Source organism: Pagrus pagrus, assembly GCF_965226575.1.
Source record: "Pagrus pagrus genome assembly, chromosome: 14".
Classification (NCBI taxonomy): Eukaryota; Metazoa; Chordata; class Actinopteri; order Spariformes; family Sparidae; genus Pagrus; species Pagrus pagrus.
In genome coordinates this window covers 2427009-2444340 of record NC_140198.1, presented here as the reverse complement: position 1 = coordinate 2444340, position 17332 = coordinate 2427009, and the positions used below count along the sequence as shown (strand labels likewise).

The 17332-nt window shown below is 44.7% G+C and overlaps 3 protein-coding genes across 5 annotated transcripts in view; 2 read left to right on the top strand and 1 right to left on the bottom strand.

Moving 5' to 3' along the window:
* The window catches only part of ncf1 (neutrophil cytosolic factor 1), a 40615-nt gene that overhangs the window by 11104 nt on the left and 12179 nt on the right, over positions 1-17332 (top strand). The window lies entirely within an intron of this gene.
* uimc1 (ubiquitin interaction motif containing 1) overlaps positions 1-17332 on the bottom strand; it is a 31570-nt gene that overhangs the window by 6542 nt on the left and 7696 nt on the right. The window contains exons 1-14 of one of the 2 annotated variants that reach the window (XM_084374199.1): positions 6687-7169; positions 4963-5087; positions 4620-4704; positions 4293-4411; positions 3967-4117; positions 3644-3810; positions 2390-3097; positions 1826-1880; positions 1598-1707; positions 1413-1504; positions 1127-1313; positions 911-1015; positions 724-779; positions 174-370 (exon numbers count right to left, since the gene is read on the bottom strand). In XM_084374199.1, coding sequence (XP_084230325.1) covers positions 174-370; positions 724-779; positions 911-1015; positions 1127-1313; positions 1413-1504; positions 1598-1707; positions 1826-1880; positions 2390-3097; positions 3644-3810; positions 3967-4117; positions 4293-4411; positions 4620-4704; positions 4963-5087; positions 6687-6723 — 2194 coding nt within the window. In that variant the 5' untranslated portion in view covers positions 6724-7169. Of the gene's footprint in view, positions 1-173; positions 371-723; positions 780-910; positions 1016-1126; positions 1314-1412; positions 1505-1597; positions 1708-1825; positions 1881-2389; positions 3098-3643; positions 3811-3966; positions 4118-4292; positions 4412-4619; positions 4705-4962; positions 5088-6686; positions 7170-17332 lie in introns of those variants that run through there. The other variant, XM_084374200.1, reaches the window with a different exon arrangement.
* On the top strand, positions 9353-17013 carry LOC311269937 (uncharacterized protein). 2 transcript variants are annotated; one of them, XM_084374499.1, is made up of 12 exons: positions 9353-9560; positions 10178-10891; positions 10977-11048; positions 11154-11201; positions 11716-11793; positions 11882-11977; positions 12142-12210; positions 12304-12363; positions 12477-13578; positions 13862-14894; positions 14981-15110; positions 15497-17013. In XM_084374499.1, exons 2-12 carry the CDS (start codon positions 10183-10185, stop codon positions 16579-16581), a joined length of 4482 nt encoding a protein of 1493 aa, XP_084230625.1. In that variant the 5' UTR covers positions 9353-9560; positions 10178-10182; the 3' UTR covers positions 16582-17013. The 2 variants fall into 2 exon arrangements, with proteins under 2 accessions (XP_084230625.1, XP_084230624.1); XM_084374498.1 differs by having other exon boundaries at positions 10173-10891.

Below are 17332 nucleotides of genomic sequence, written 5' to 3'. Positions count from 1 at the left end.
CTGTCCAGGGATGAAGTGAACATCTCCTGGTGGTCACTGAGATAAAACAAAACTCTCTTTGGATTCTGATATTTTAAAGTTTGACAAAGGAGCTCTGAAACCACGATGACGACTTCCTCCTGTAGGTAGAAACATCTGAACAGCAGGTGAAAGAAAAGGTGGAGCTTCAGTACCTGGACAAACCTCGCAGTCATCAGAGTCCACCTGTCCTCCTTCTCCCTTATTCTTCGTCTCTTCTTCTTTGTTCTCCGTTTCCTCCTTTTCTTTATCCCCCTTGTTGTCTTCCTCCTCCTCTGTCGCCTCCTCTGCCTCAGCTGGAGGCGTCTCGGCTGCATCACACAGTCTTTTACTCCTCAGTCTGAAGCCGCGTCTGGAAATGTGTTAAAACGAACAAACATCTTCATCAGCTCAGACGCAGCTCGGACGAGAACGAGAAGAAGATTAAATGCAAAATAAAACACAAACTGTGAAACTCATGTACGACCTGTTTATGTACAGATCTCAGGACAGTGAGAGGATTAATCACTGCATCAAGTTCAGCATCATTGAGGACGTCTCAGTTCTCTCATCGCTGCTTTTTGTTACACTTTGTTATACATAGTAAAAAGAGAGTCCCCTCACCGTCTCACTTTATGTTTCTGTTGCATCTTGTGTGACCACAACAGAGTTCATGATGCCATCGACACATTCAAACATTATAAAACAAATTCCTGCAGGTTTTACCTTCGAGGAAACATCTCCTGAGGTGATTCAGCTCGCGGCTCAGGAGACGGTGACTTCTGGGAGAGAAAAATGGATGACGCTTGTTGACTGACTCATAATGAAGTCACACAAGTATGAGATCCAAGCACGTCATGAAATTCATAAATACACCAGAGACTCAGCTTGTGTGTGAAAGTCGCCGTCATACCTCCGGCTGTGGCAGGACGGCCTCCCCCCACTCCGCCTTCCTCAGCAGACACCTCTGAGCCTCCTTCAGACTCTTCTCATACACCTCCATCTGAGCCACGATCACCTGAGAGACGGGACGCAGGCGGACACGAGGACGAACAGACGAAAAGTGAGAAAATGAATGTCTTGCATTTTTTGCAGGACACTTTGTAACTGAAAAAGGAGAAGTGGTTACCTTTGTGTAGCTGTCTGGGTCGAGGCCTCGTGGACAGAAGGGAACCCCCCAGTAGTAGTGAACCGTCGACCCGCCTGCCGGCTGCCCGGGCGGGGCCGACACGCCGCCGACTGCTCCCTGACTGCTGATTGGCCGCTGTTCTCGCTCTGTGGGTGAACGCTGCGGTCGGGCGGTGGATGTAGAGGGTCTGAACGAGACGGGTGGAAACACACAGAGAGTTACAGCGAACAGAGAGTCGACTGTGACACAGAAACTTTGATCATGAGGTCGTCTGTGTGTTCTGCACCTGCAGGTCGACCCGCTCGTTCCTGGAGACTCTGCAGTCACATGGTGAACAGGTCTCTCCTCTGGGAAGACCGGGCTGGGCGAACCCACCGGCTGCAACCGACAGAGCTCGATATTAAGAAAAACTGAGAATCTCATCATAAAACCACATTTGTTGCAGGTGAGTGAGTGAGAGCGTCTCTGTACCGTGACGTCGTCCTCGTCCTCATCGGACAACAGTAGTGTCATATCGCTGGTCAGCTCCATCTTCGCTGACTCTCGGTCTTTGGATATTTCCTTCAGCTCCTCGACTTCGTCTGAAACCAGGAAACACCCAGAGACCCAGTGAGCAACAGGCTCTGATCACACTGGTAGATCAGTAATGTGATTGCGTCATGTGACCTCTGACCTCAGCAACAAGAAGTTTTACTGTACCTGACTGACAGGACTCGTTCAGCCCGACAGGCTGACTGCGATCAGTCTCTCTGTCCTGTTACTCAAAAGCAGAAAAACACAGAAATCAGCAAGAAATGTGAGAAGATTCATTTGAACAGTTGTTATTTACACAGTTTCACTGGAGCTGCTGAGCTGAACGTGTTGGTGCGTCTGTCTGAAGCGGACGTACGAGCTCAACACGCTTCAAGGGTGGAAACACAGTCTGGGATTTCGGGGCTTCTGGAGACTTTTGGACGATGCATTTATGAACTATTTGACTTCCAACATGTTGCACAACGACATCTGTATTACTGCAGCACTTCTAATTAAAACATTATTGATTCAATAATATCAAGCAGGGTTTCTAATCGCTCACAAACTGCATGAGATTAAAACCATTAAAATCAGGGCGGTGCTGCTGTGAGCTCTGCAAACCACCAGATGTCACTGTGCTGCTCATAAGACTGAAGCTTCATTCATCTTTCACTGAGGTTGAATAAAGTCCAGTCGCTTCAGATGCTGCTGACAACGAGCACTTAGAGGCGTACAGACACCTGAACTCACCTGTCTCAGACTCTTTGCAGCGGCTGAACTTCCTCCACAGATTGACCCTCTGAACTCTGCAGCTGAAGGGTTCGCACAGTGTTTCTGCTCGTCAAGATGAATCTTCTGCCGTATTCCTCTCCTGCCCAACACTGGACTCGAACGGTGGCTCTGCTCGGCCCGACCCCCCTCAGTCTCTGAGAACACAGGACTTCTGCTGGCTGCTGGTCCTTCTGGGGGCACGTTGGGGCTTCTTGGGAACACCGGGCTCTTAGGCTGGCAGGACGTGGACCTCACAGAGGAGGTTAGACTCTCCTGAGATGAGAACATGAACCCTGAGTTACAGACTTCTGGTTTGGAGGCACTTGAAGACTTCTTATGCTGAGAATTCCTGCCGAATACTGGACTTTTAAAATACTCCGGACTCGGCTGCGTCTCTGCACCGTCGTCCCGATCGGTCTCTGAGAAGACGGGACTTTTAGGAACTGTCGTGAGGTTATCAGAGCACTCAGGGCTTTTGGGGAACGTTGGACTCTTGGGTTGAGCAGACAGAGACTTTGGAGGCGAAGTCGAACTGTCCAGAGAGCACAACACAAAGCCTGAGGTTCTGCAGCTCTGCAGCAGGTCCTGAGTCAGCCGGGGGACGTGGACCTCGGCTCTGCAGCCAGTGGAGGGGAAGACGGGAGATTTATGGAGCTGACAGTCGTCGATCTGGGTCGAGTCAGTGCTCTGAATTATCGGTGAGAGAAGACAAACACACACATCATTGACTTGGAGTCGTGTTTAACCAAAGTACAATATTCTCTGTCTTTTAGCTCTGAGCAGGTCGTGTACGGTGCCGTTTTACAGCTTTTTCTCTGGAAACGAGCGACCGAGAGGGAACCAGAACAGTAAAGTTGTGACCGAACAGATAAACAATGAGCTGAAACTCACGATAAAACTCTGTAATGCCACAGAAGCTGTTCATCAGCACCAGAGACACACGTTTTCACAAGCTTATCACAGTTTCCTCATAAACTTAACATGGTAAATTAAATAAAAAGTTTGACAGGGAATTAATCAGCACTGATTTTAATAAATGAGTTAAATAATTAAATGATTATCAAGTAAACAGAAAAAAAAATAAAAGCTGTAAACTGAAAACATTTGTGTTCGGGCTTGAAGGCAGGAGGTTGGACTTTTTGAAAATGTATTTTTCTGACATTTTAGAGACAAAACCAACTAATTAAAGAACTAAAATAAAACAAATCAATAGAAGACGTCTTCTGGTCGAACCTGCTGTGAGTCCAGATGCAGCTCCAGGACATCTGAGCTGCAGGTTGAAGCCTGAGAGTTGATTTTCTGAGTCTGGGACAAGTCCGGCATCTCCAGCAGAGGACTTCCTTCTTTCCTTTTCCGCTTTTTATTCCAGTAACCGCCTCCATCGCCACTTCTCTTTGCTCCTGGTGTACAGAACAACATGTTTGACTCCAGCATCAAATCTAAATGACGTAATCTAACGTTTTCCGTTAATATATTGACCTTCAGCTGTTTCCTTTAAAACCAAAGTGATAGGATATCTTACATCATAACGGACTCAGCGGTCCTCAGTGACTCACCTCGGTTCAGATCCGTCTCTGCCGTGCAGCCGTCCTCAGACGCCGGCTGCCCGTTTGAGTACAAGAGTTTCCTCCGTGAGCCGATCCTGAGTGACGCTTCGGGATCAGAGAGCAGACTCTGACTCTGGGAGGACGGACACGGTTGTGTCATCTAGGAGAGAAAAACCACAGAAGGCTCCTGTATTCATGAACTAACTAGATATTAACTGTATTAACTCCCATAAATGAATCTTCCTGTAAACTGTTCTGTGTAATATTGACAGCAACAAGAGTCGAACTCTTGCTTGTGTTCACACACTCGGGCAGGTAAATCTGAGTCCACTCACACTCTCATGGATGGCCTTCATCATGGCCTCTTCCTCCTTCTGCAGCCTGAGCGCGGTGATACTGGCTTCCTGTTCGCTGAGCCGCAGGGCCAAGTCCATCATCTCCTCCTCTGTCATCTCTGACACAACACAGTGACTCCGTCAGAGTTGTAAATATAACAGAGTCAGAGAAATCCTTAACATTACAGTAACTTTACATTTGACTAATTCAGTGACTTCATTAGTAAAGATATCATTATTTCACTACGACGATAAGTTAAAAACATAAAAACCTCAAATGTAAAAGTGTTGTAAGTATTTTGGGCGCCTGCGTGTCGTGTTTTGTACCTTTGGGTTTGGATTTGTTGTCCCGCTCTCTCCTGCGTTTTCCTCTCGATGATGAAGGATGAAGAAGAGATGACGAGAACTCGTCCTGGAAGAACAAACAGAGTTTCAGTGCTTTAACCTCTCAGAGACCTTGTGTGTCACTGATCTGTGACTTTAGTCCTTTATTAAACACTTCGTAGCTGAAGAATCGATCGTCAAATCTGAGGTGTTACTGTAAAATGAGAACACTGACTGATCCCTGAGATACAGCTGCTGTAGCGCCCTGGAGCAAGACACTGCTGTACTCTGAGTTTAAATATATGAAGCCGCATGTACGTCAGCTGATTCTGGCACATTTCTTTACACTGTCGTCTTCGAGAGCTTCGTCCTCCTCAGTGTCGTCGTCAATCTGGTGGCTTCCCGAGGGGACGTCGCTGCCGTCCTTGAGAACCTGCTTCCTCAGAGCCATCCTGGTCTGATCCTGAGAAACTTCAACCAACACAGACAGAAAAATACAATAACGTGTCAAAACCACATAATCCAGAAGTTTTGGATCCAGCCTCAACAACTGAAAGTGTTCATCCTCAAAGACCTGGAGCTTCTCAGCTGTTCAGTGGTCAACGTGACGATGTCATCACAGTCTGCAGCTTCGATTCTTCAAGGAAATCCACATAATTTCTTCTTCTGAGCGAAAGAGCAGGCTGCTTTCACTGTTCATGGTCAATGGATAATACATGTCTCTGAAAAGAGTCACCTTATCTTCACTGTCCCGCTTTGATTTCATTACTTTTCTATTCGTTCTCTGAACTTTTTCAACACATGTACGCGGTCAGACAATGACATTTAGGATTACATCTGTTTTTCACTGGTAATCGTCTTTCATAATATAAAGATAAAGATTTGCTCAGGAAAGATCAGATGAAGACAAAAAAAATCTTACGTAAGTCCAAAATAGCCGTTGACTGATACGGCTTTCTGAGGGCCCATATCGATTATTACAAATCGAGGAGATGCTGATTTGTAATAAAAAATGTAACTCTTTGTGTCAAAATCTCGAACAACCAGTGATGAAACAAACTTCAGTACAATTTACTCAAGTGCTGTTCTGAAGTACAATCTTCAGGTACTTTGAGTACTTTATACTTCCTCTCCACTACATTTACTTCGATAGTTACTTTGCAGACGCTGATTATTTAGTGTTTATAGGTTATTAATTGTGACGTGTTACGTATCAGATATTGTTGTGGGCCAGAGTAGCACATTTTTAAAGTAGTTTCAGTGTTTCCGATGAAGTTTTGGCTGTGATGTGCCACACATGCGCAAATGTATTCATTTCTTGTCTGTTTGCAAAGGGCGTCATCTGGGAGGTTTTGTAAGATACACATGAGATAAGAAAAACTACACTAATACAGCAAACACTGCTAGTTGTGTTTACACTGATAAACTGTGGAGGCTAATCATAGTTGTCCCAGGATGGAGGGTCGTGCCCCTCCTCTCCCCCCAGGATTTACGCCTTTGTGATCTGACAAACAAGCTATTATTATTATTATTAATATTATTATTATATGTGACCTCCATCACACACTGGGTGACTGTTTACATCCACTGGGTGTAAGTGTGCACCGCTGCTGCGATTTGTATAAAGAGGGAGACTTCACCTCGCTGCTCAGCAGGACTCGCTCCCTTTAGTAACAAATATCTGGTGAATGTTTCCTTTCTCAGACAAAGAAAATACACAAGTGAGACTGGATGGTTTCTGCTGGAACAGGGTAGGAAACACTGAATAAATCAGGCACCCTGGAGTTTTTTTTTTTAGGTGTTTAATAAACAACTGAGAAACTAAAACGCAGCTGCCTGATTTTCTTCACTGGATCTGTGATCAGCCAGTTTACTTTCCTCTTCATGACCCATTAAACCATGTGTGCAGCTCCCAGTGAGCTCTGCAGGTGGTTTCTACCAGACAGAACCGCCGGACCACAGCTGAAATCAGGTCCAATCACGGCCTCAGTATATATGTATTAAACTTAAACGCTTAACAGATGCAGAGGTCCTGTCAGAGCAGCGTCCTCGCCCCCTCACCTGACTCACCTGTCTGATCTGGTGAGCGTCTTCTTCTTCCTCTCATCTGTCCGGTGGGTCGCTGTGACGGGATGGCACAAACTCGGCCTCCAAACTAACTAATCTCTGTTTTTAGATCAATACAAGAGCCGAGTGGCGAGCTTTAAACGACCTAATGAAGATTAATCCACACACTGATCGATCCAGCTCATCATCAGAGAGTCGCTCACAGCAGTTACCTGTCAGTTAGCTTCCACAGCGACAGGACGTCGGTTGATATGGAAACAAACTGAGCACACGAGACACTAAAAACTCCAAATAAAGTTCGTATTTTCGGTTTTCCGCTTTTTTATCCGTAACTTCGAGCAGCACGTTAGATGTTTGTGTGTTTATATGTTCGACAGCTACTTAAAACGACACAAAAACAAACGATATCCATGTTGGAAACACTCGCAGCAGAGTTTTCCTCACTTTCGCGGCGCCATGTTTGTTTCTGTTCACGAAGTCACGTGAGCGATACGTAAGGCGCGTCTGTCACGCTGCGTTCAGGGACTGTCGGTTAATGTTCGCTGCTAATGTTGCCTTCACGGACAAAGTACAATATTGCACTGTGTTTGTTTTATTCAGAGATATGTTGTCGCTGTCAAATAAAATATAAAAAACAGCGCAAGTGAAAAGAACAAATGTCGACAAAGATACAGAATATTAAAGAAAGTGTATAAATGAATACAGGAATAAATGCATACATAGAAAAATGCATAAATAAATACAGAAATAAAAACATAAATAAATAAATTCCTCGTCCTCCATACATTATGACAACATAGTACTACAAAAAATAAAAAGTTTGCCTCCCCGTCGGGGAATCGAACCCCGGTCTTCCGCGTGACAGGCGGAGATACTGTCCACTATACTAACGAGGACTGGCTGAATGTGATTTTAACAACACAGTCTTTGTGTTTGTCAGAGGTTATACTTTGTTTCAGTTATCGGCGAAAGTCCAACTTGTTACGGTAACATGACGTCATGCCTTCATAGACTTACTTACACTTTGATGAGCAGCTTCCCTTCTACACAGCTCGCTGTGCAGTATTGTGTATGTTCCATTTATCATTTACATACTTATTTGTTGATAGTGACGTCCTCCATACCCAAAAAAGTGTGCCTCCGTCTGGTTTCGAACCGGGGACCGGTCCAAAACTAGTGAGCTTCCAGAGCTGAAACGTCCCTTAACTTTCCCCATTCATTCTCTATGGTAGTTCTTATCACTACGGATGTAATATATTTCTGGCCACAAGCGGGAAATTGGTGGCGCTGTTTCCCCATTTTGGGTAAAAGTAAGAAGATTTAGCTGCACAAACAACATTAAAGTAGAAGTTTGTTTTAATGTTCAGCAAACATCCTTCACATCCTGTCATCAAACTTATCAAACATAAGCTTCTCATTTTCTGGTACATAATGTTTCTCAGTGTATATGAGCAGCGGTTATTTTGTTGTTGTTGCAATGACTTGGTTTGTTGTTAGTTAGTTCATCTGGACGAGCTGTCAATCAGATTTCATTTCTGTCTTTGTGATACTGATCCAAAACCCTGTTTTCTTTTTGTGCCATCCTTAATCCTCAATACCCCAAATAAGTGTTTTTCCGCCTGGTTTTGTGTTGTTGTTGCTTGTTGGGTTTGAGTTTGCCATGTTATGCTTTCAGCATATTATTTGACCATGCAGCACCTTTGAGGTTATTCTGGAGAATATTCTGGACAGTATTTGTCATTGCTTTGGATTGTTACGATAAATAATTAGATGTGATGATGTCACACTAGGTGCATCCACTAGATGTCAGACAAATACAGTCAGTGGAATCAACTGAGCAGTGGGTGTTTGTGACAGCACAGGTAAAAGATGAATATACTACACACAGGTACATTCACACATTTTGTATATTAACCTACCATTCTTAAATCTTTACTTTATTTACTGTTGACGTCCTTACAGGTGCATGTCTAACGTTGTTCCTGAGCAGTGAAAAGTAGTCCAATTCCTTGTATGTGGACACATTGTGGCCATTAATGCTAACATTAGCCCCTCAAAGGAAAACTAACTTTAAGGCATTATAGACGACGGACAGAAACAATTAGCACGAAGGATAAAGTTCATGCTACACTGTGAAGCGGGTGGTGGTCAGTGGACGGTGTCTCCTCGTGAGAGGCAGCAGAGCATCAACACACAGGCAAACGCCCCCTGAGGGACGCTTTCAGGTACCTCACCCAGTAAGGAGCAGTTTACTCGGTCTGTTTCCAAAGCTTAACTAAGCTTTGTGAAGATATTGTATGAATATAACTCGGCTGTTTTTAAAAAATAAAGATTGTTTCCGCCCGGTCTCGAACCGGGGACCTTTCGCGTGTTAGGCGAACGTGATAACCACTACACTACGGAAACTGTATATGGTGTGTTCAAGTACAACACTAAATCGGAAATGTCCCGCCGCCCCATAGAAAATGCTTTATATGTTGTCGATCCGTCCTGAAAGCATTTATTCACTCAGTACATCGTGAGAAAATCGTTCAGAGGCGCCGACTATTAAAAGAAAAATCTGTTTCCGCCCGGTTTCGAACCGGGGACCTTCCGCGCGGGAGTCGAAAATAGTGACCCTTAATTCTCTTAACTTTTCCCATTCATTCTCTATGGTAGTTCTTATCACTACGGATGTAATATATTTTTGGCCACAAGTGGGAAAGTGGTGGCGCTGTTTCCCCCTTTCCGATGATAAAATTAAGGAGACTCCGTTTTGACTTTTGAGAGAGTTATCGGAGGTCGCCGCAGATGCAGCACATTGCAGACGTACATACGAACATACAGTACTAAGCGTCAGTTTATTCTTCATTTTCCCCGGTTGTCGAATTATCAAACGTAAGTTTCTTCTGTCTTTTATTACACTAATCTTTCTTAGAAAGAACTAATGCTGAGGTTATGTTGCTGTTCACGCAATTACAGGTTGTAATGGGTTTGTTGCTAGCTTAGGTGACGTTAGCTAGTAGGTACAGTAAGGTTAACTCGTTAGAAAGTAAAATGTGCTGTTGTTAACAGACATGCCTGTAATATAACGTTACTTTACACATCTTGAAGAGTTGTCTGTCGAGTTTTCAATTGTCTTTATCACATATCATCAAAATCCTACTTGTTTTTGTGCCGTCATCATCCAACGTTAAGTGCATTAATTAGTTCATTCATTCATTCATTCATTCATTCATTTTGCTAAAGCTGTGTGTTCAGAGTGTACGTATTGAATGGGTAAATACTACAGCATATAACAATATACTATATGTCTATTTTAATGCCTTCATATAAAACGGTTTTAATGTAATGGCAAACAGAATATTTGTTTTAAAGGTGTTACACTAAGACATTTTGATATATCTGTCTGTCTGTCTGTCTGGCCAAATTAACATGAGTAACTGATGATATAACAGTGATATTACATTTTGAATTATTGCTGTATAATAACCATTGTGTTTGGTTTAGCACAGAAAATATGAAGAGGTCAACTAGCTTCTTCCCAGGAAGGATGAGGGTCTCCTTCAGGAAGGGTCCATCGGGCCACCTGCGACAGGACCCCTCAGATGAGGCCATGAAGATTAAAAAAAATCCTGCGCTTCAAGACAAGTCCCCTCCCCAGAGCCATGATGTAGTGAGGACAAACGCCCTTACTGAGGTCTTTCAGCGGGGCGGTGATGTGTCAGACCATCTGGAGGTGACAGGGGAGTACATCCTGCAGTTCGGGAAGTACAAGGGAAAGCGGTTCAGATGGCTCCTGGAGAATGATGTTGGCTACATCATCTTCCTGATAAGGAAGGTAGAAGAGGAGGAGAGAGATGGAACCTTCAACCCCCAGGGACACAGCAAGGAAAGTCTGCTGTCATTTCTGGACTATGCCAGGAGCTTCCAGGAAGTTGTGGACCTGAGGGACTACCTGTCCTCCCGGAAGCCTGCGACACCCGTGGCGTCAGAAGGCGACAATGTTGTCGGCTTTGGAGCAAGGGCCATGGACACCTGGAAGCAGATCTGGGAGAACAAGGCTGATGGTTATGCGGATTTCATTCTCAGAACAAAGTACATCCCGAACAGCAAGATGTTCAACCTGCAGCAGTACATCAAGAAGCAGCAGACCGCTGAGTCCTGTGCACCACCAACTGCAGCCTCCACTTCATCAGCTGTCTCCGTGCCACCATCCATCACTATAGGTTAGTGGAAAAATATGCAAATGCTGATTTTATGTGAACGTGTAATTTACCTGATGCATAATTGATGCTTTTGTTAATCTCTCAGTGATGGAGGACGACGAGGAGCTGGAGAGGGAAATGCTAAATATATCACCGTCCAAATTTGACACTGAACTAAGTAGGTGGATTCTAGTTTAATTAATAGAGAAACCTGTCCAAATAATTTCAATATCTTCTTAAAACTGTACATTATAAAATTGTAATAAGTCACATATGCTTTTAGGACCACCAGCAGCCGTACCCAGAGCCACAGCTGTGCCCCCACCAACAGGTTTCTGCATCAGTGGTGACGGAGGATTCGGTTTTTACCAGAGTTCACCTGCCATTACTATTTTCTTTCAACTAGTTTGTTATTTTGGCCGTGTTCTGGCCTGTTCTGATGAGTGTGTTCTTTTGCTCTCCCACTAACCTAAGGAATTAACATGTCGACGATGATGGTAAGTTGTTTGGTTTTTGCATGCTTTCTATTTGCTGTCATTCAAGGATTTGGCATGTGGAAAAATATTGGTGTCTAAGAACACCTTGCTAAGGTATAGGCCAACAAGCCACATCTTTGAATTTCAGGTTGTATTCTAACTAAGTATTGATGCTGTTTCTGAGCTTTACCTGTTTTTAGAATGAAAAAAATCATTGTGTATTTCCATATAAAAAAACAGTCATTCACAATTTGATGAAAATATTCAGTCTATGCTAGCAGGTAGCTTCAGAGAAAACAGGTAAAGACAGTTTGTGAAGCATAAACAAACTTCAGTGTGTGAGGAAAATGACATAGATTGTTTTTACAGCACACAGGAAGAAGCCAACAGCTACTGCTGTCTCTGGACCCGGAGAGCTTCGTGGCCATAGTGTTTCTTCTGTGAAAGGTTGTTATATTTCTGCTTCTTAATTTGAACAATTGTGAATGTAATGTTGTATGATGTTTCTTAATATTATCATCTTTTAATCTCCCAGCCACAGTGAAGGCCCCGCTGCCAGTCCCTCCTCAGCTGCTTGCCATCGCTCCACAGCTCAGGATTGAAGAGCAGGAGCCCAGCGTGTTGGGACAAAGTATGACACACACTTTCACACAAGTATTGCTTTTATACTGCCAGGATAACTCACATGAATATCAATGTAATTTTGACAGATAAAAATTGTCTCAGTATTTTATAGTATTCATGTGTTAAGTAATGTTATGTAAAGTCTGTTTCTGTTGCAACTATTTTTTAAAGCACACAGAAAACCAGTCTCCCGCTGTTCTTCAGAGTCTGGGCTCACAACTGCTCCATCTCCTCCTGAAGGTATATGTTTGTTTTTCTTAAATTCTCTGAGAAAGAACATCTCAAGTAAATGCACCAACACTTACATTTCTTGTTTGTATCTCATCATCCTAGATTCCTTATCACAGATTATTGCCCCTGTGGAGGCACAAAGAAAGACCATCCTTGATGAAGGTATGAATTTCTGTCACACTGTGTTAACCATAGCAGTCAATGATATAGAGCCCTCGTTCCTTTTCTCTTATTATGTATGTACTGTAGTGTTTTATTGTGTTTGTGTTTCACAGCTCCTCCATGTCCAGCTCCTGACATCAGGCAGCCTGCAGCCTCTGTCCCAGCCTACGATCAGGATGTTGCGCAGTGGAACTGCTCCCGCCAACAGAAAATATGGATGAAGACTGAAATGGAGGCATTGGGTCTGTGGCCAGGGTCACGTCCAGTACGTCACCCCATGAACATGCTGGCCCTGTGGCGTTACCCACCTCAGCCTGAGCTCATTGACTCCATCACAGAGCTGCCATCAGTCAAGTTCTTTCAACTTCATCCTTTTTTCATTTGGAAACCAGAGCATACAATCATGGAGAGGATGAGGAACAATTACATCCTGCCCTGCCTTCATGGTTGTCCCAACCCTCAGGTAACTTCTTCAGGTGTCGGGAGGCCCAGAGTCATCATCGGCACCAGCGGTCAGTACTACATATTGGCCTCACGTCTCACGTGCAAGGCCTGTAAGAGGTACTGGCATGCCGACAAGCCCCAATGGTTGGAGAAGCTACCAAAGCGCTTCAGTAACATTGTGCCAGCCTTCCTGACACATAAAAAGGCCATTTGCAAATCGGTGATGGATGAGCTGAGGCGCAGTGGCAAATCACCCGAGGACATGGCCAAGCAGCTGACAGAGGTGCTTCATCTGAAGTATGAGAGAGCTCACCTGGCCTACCTGCTGAGTGTCCAGAACATCAGGGATGCTGAGGCAGGGGTTTATGGCCAGAGCACTATCACTGGGCTGCTCAGACAGACGGACACTCCTGCTCCATTTGGCGGCTACTCAGATGCTGATGGCTGGTGTGGAGTGTCTGTGTCTTCTCACTACCTCGTCAACTGCCTGTGCCATGAGTACCAGAGGCAGAAGGAGCTCCTCACCCTGCTGCTCCAGGGGACCTTTGGACAGGCACTCAGGTCGGATCACACCCGCAAAGTAGCTAGGAAGGTTGTGCTGTCGTCCGGCACAATGTCTTCCTATGCTATAATGAATGAGAACTGGATGATCCTGAGCTGGGTGATGCTGCAGTCTGAGTGCGACCGCTCACTCCAGCCTATGTATGAGGGCCTGGCTCAGCGCTATACTGCAGCTGGAGTGGAGAAGGCCGGCTACCAGTGGGTGGACAGGTATGAAGAACAAATGACACTTCAAACTGTACTAGATTTGTTGTACATCACATTTTTTATATGGTCTTTGTGTCAGCTTTCTTATTTCATTTGTGAGAATTTTCATTTTGAAATCTGACTCTTTTTGTGAGGAGTCCATATAAATAACAAACAATATAATTAGATAGTAAAAATATAGCAAATCATATTTTACTTTAAATGATATTATTAATTGTTATTCATTTTGCACAAAAATATTGTCTGAAATTTTCCAGCTCTAATGATATTTCTTTATCATGTTTAGGGACTGCTGTGCTGCCTTCAAGGTCCTGGATCCTGGGGCTCAGGATCACCTCCTGTGGGACTGCTGGAGGACCACAGAGGCCATCGTGACAGAGGCCACTTCTGGAAACCTGGAAAACGCCTGTGCCTCAAGAAGCAAGTTTAATAAGGACATAAATGTCAAGTTAGACTTGTTTCACTGCATGCGGCGATTTACCAGGGAGTGTGTCTCTGAACACCATCCACTCTTCAGCTCCTTCTGCCAGTTTCTCTCTGCGGCATTTGTTGTTGTGGACCAGACTGATCTACAGAAGCTCAAGGAGGCATACACGTTCTGTGGGATCGTGCCTGCTAATCCCACCAAGCAGCACATCAGAGAGCACTGCAGAACAAAGGTACCACCGCCCAGAGAACTGCTGCAGAGAGTTGAAGATGTCCTTCACCACTTCTACCTGGCGAAGGACACCAATGATCTCTTCCTCTGCAAGCCATCAATGCTGAAGGTGTGGAGGATTCAGCGAATCCACATATTAAGAGGCTGCCTGAGCGACCCTGAGGTGGGGGAAGGAATCCTCTATAGGTATGGCGGCACCCTGCAGCTCAATTACACCAAGGGCGAGGGCGCAGCTGTACCTATCTGGATCCCTGTGAGAGGCACCTCCCAGCAGGAAGGCTTCCATTTTCATCAGGCCCAGTGGGTGACAGGCAACCGGGTATCCTGCGAGCTCTTCCAGGCCCAGGCCATGACTGGAGTGGTCCGCTGGAACTTCCGAAGACTGGTGGACTTGAAGCAGCCTGATGTGGAGTTGCCAGCTGTTTTTGATCCTTTGTTGATAGCAGAACTCAACAAATCCTCGTTGAAGGTGACAGGAAAGGCCAAATATACAGCAATGCAAATCTCAAACAGGGACACAGGGGAGAGATTTGGATTGGAGTATGTGGAGCCAGACTGCCGTCCTGTTCTTTTCAACTGGGACAAGGATACACAGCCGCAGTCCTCTGCCCAGGATGAAGTGTGCCACCGCCCTGCCGCTGTCGTGGACACAGACACTCAGGTAATGCAGATTAATCACTTATTGTCGATTACTGACTGACCAACAGACCGAGTGACTAAATCACTACATTTAATGCTATATTTCAGGAGACCAGTGGAACTGTCCAGGTGGATCCTGTGCCGGTCCTGTCTTCCCAGCAGTGCTCTCAAGCCCAGTCCCAGCCACCCTTAATACCAGCTTCTGCATCAGTGAAAGCAGAGTCTTTAATGGACACAGGTGATTCAAATTACCCACCTACCATCCCTCATACAGACCTAACAGTTAAACACAGGCATGGACACTTGGGTTGCAATAAATATCATGATGGTTATATTAATATATTTTCAATTAACAATAATTACTGAGCTAGTGAATGTTAAATTTAAAATATATTTTTAAAAACACATGAGAACTTCAACAAATTGAACTTTAAATGTTTTATTTGCTTTTATTTAACTTATCACGTATGCCACACACAGAATTTTTGTTCCAACTGCAAAAGTAACATTTGGTCACTGTGTTAAGCAGAACTGTGCCAAACATAATACTGCAGTAGTCTTCTGAAATTTGTCCAAAACAACATAATTAGCACTTGCTTGATTATTTTATTTTATTTTTTTTAGGCCTTCCAGGGGTAGCACTGCTGCCTATATCCTCCTCTCCTCGGGCCCGCCGCACTGGACCCATCAAGACAGGGGGCATTGTTCAAGTGCTGGACCACAGCCGGTGGACAGCACCTATGAGAGCTGCCATTGATGGACTTTTAAACAAGCATCATGGAGCTAAAGGTCTCCTGAAGCGGGTGGATACAGATTATGCTGCCATGGTGCAGAGGGCCTGCACTGACCCAAACAGCCTCCTTCATCCAACCACTTGCCAGCATATTTCCAGATATGTAAAGCATCTGGCCAAAATGAAGAACACCAGCTCCTCACTTAATACAAGCCCGGAAAAGGTTGTCGAGACACAGCAGCTTTGGCAGAGTTTGACCACAGGCAGCCAAACTGCGAGTGTGCCTGTCACAACCCTGCCTCCTGCACCGTTCAACCCCCCTCCCGTTGCTCTCTCCCAGGAGGTGTCACTGAGCCGTGCCACTGTGGAGAAGATTGTGACGGACATCCTTGAGAAACAACAACAACAACAACAACGACAACAGCAGCAGCAGCAGCAGCAGCAGCAGCAGCAGAAGATGACCAGGAAGTGTTTAGCCTGCGGACAGCCAAAGTCACGCTATCTCGGTGATGGCTCTTCAATTCATTTCTTTTTTCAAACACCGACAGTCAAATACTTCTACTGTTCCACTAAGGTCTTTAAGACATATGCAGAAGAAGGCCTGACAGACCAAAGAATGTCCTTTGAGGATTTTGCAGCCTCTCCCTTCTTTGAGCGGGAGCTGGAGGCGGCCAAAAAGAGGGGTGCAGAGTGGAAAAGGGTCGCAGAGGAGAGGGCTAAGAGGAAGTCTGCGGTGCAGCTGCCAACCGGTCGGCTTTGCAGGTTCTGCCACCAGCCACTGAAGCAGGGTCTCGACAGCCCTCACATTCACACATCTTTTCTTGATGTGCCAGGGAAGTACATCTACTGTCCCTCAAAAGTTTTCTCTCTGTACAAAGAGCAGGGCATGGTCAAGGAGATGACCTGGGGGGAGTTTAAACTGTCAAGTTTCTTTGAGGCTGAAAGGGACAGATGGGTTGCAGAGAAGAGGAAGTGAGACATTACCCCCAAACCCAACCCCACACTCATCGCACTGAACATTGTCTGGGCTGTTTTTAGCAGGTGTGGAAAGTAACTGTGTATATTTATTTAGTACTGTTGTAGTACTGTGTTGAAGTACAATTTTGAGGCACTTGAATTTTACTTGTGCATCTCTGTTTCATGCCACTTTCATACTTCCACTCCATTAATGTCAGAGGGGAAATTTGTACTTTATGATTATCTGATGGGTGCGGTAGTAGAGGGTTAGCTGCCAGCTCCGACGGCCCTGGTGGGTTGGTCCGGGTGGCTGCCCTTCTTTTGTTTATTTTGGCCGGCCCATCAGTTTATTTGGTTATTTGATTCCTCTTCTTTTCCCCTTTGTGTGTTTGCTGTTTAATTAATAAACTTACCTTCCTTTAAACAAAAGTTTAGCCACCACTAGCACACACATACACTGGCCCGCTTTACATGGTCAAATTGTATAATGTTTTAGTTTGATTCAGCTTTGTTCACCTGAGTCACTTAATTGTCATTAGTACCCTTAAATGCTCACCTGTGCTTCTGTCATATAGTAACTCTATAATCATATTCAGGATATGATTGCTTTCATATCATTCACTAAGACTGCTGGCTGTCCAACTGTCGTCAATCACTCTGTGTTGTCAGTTAATAACTAACTGACTGATGTATTTCCAGCACTAATATTGTACATATGTTGAGGAAGACACTATGTACTGTAAATATTCTGTATATATTTTTGAGCATGT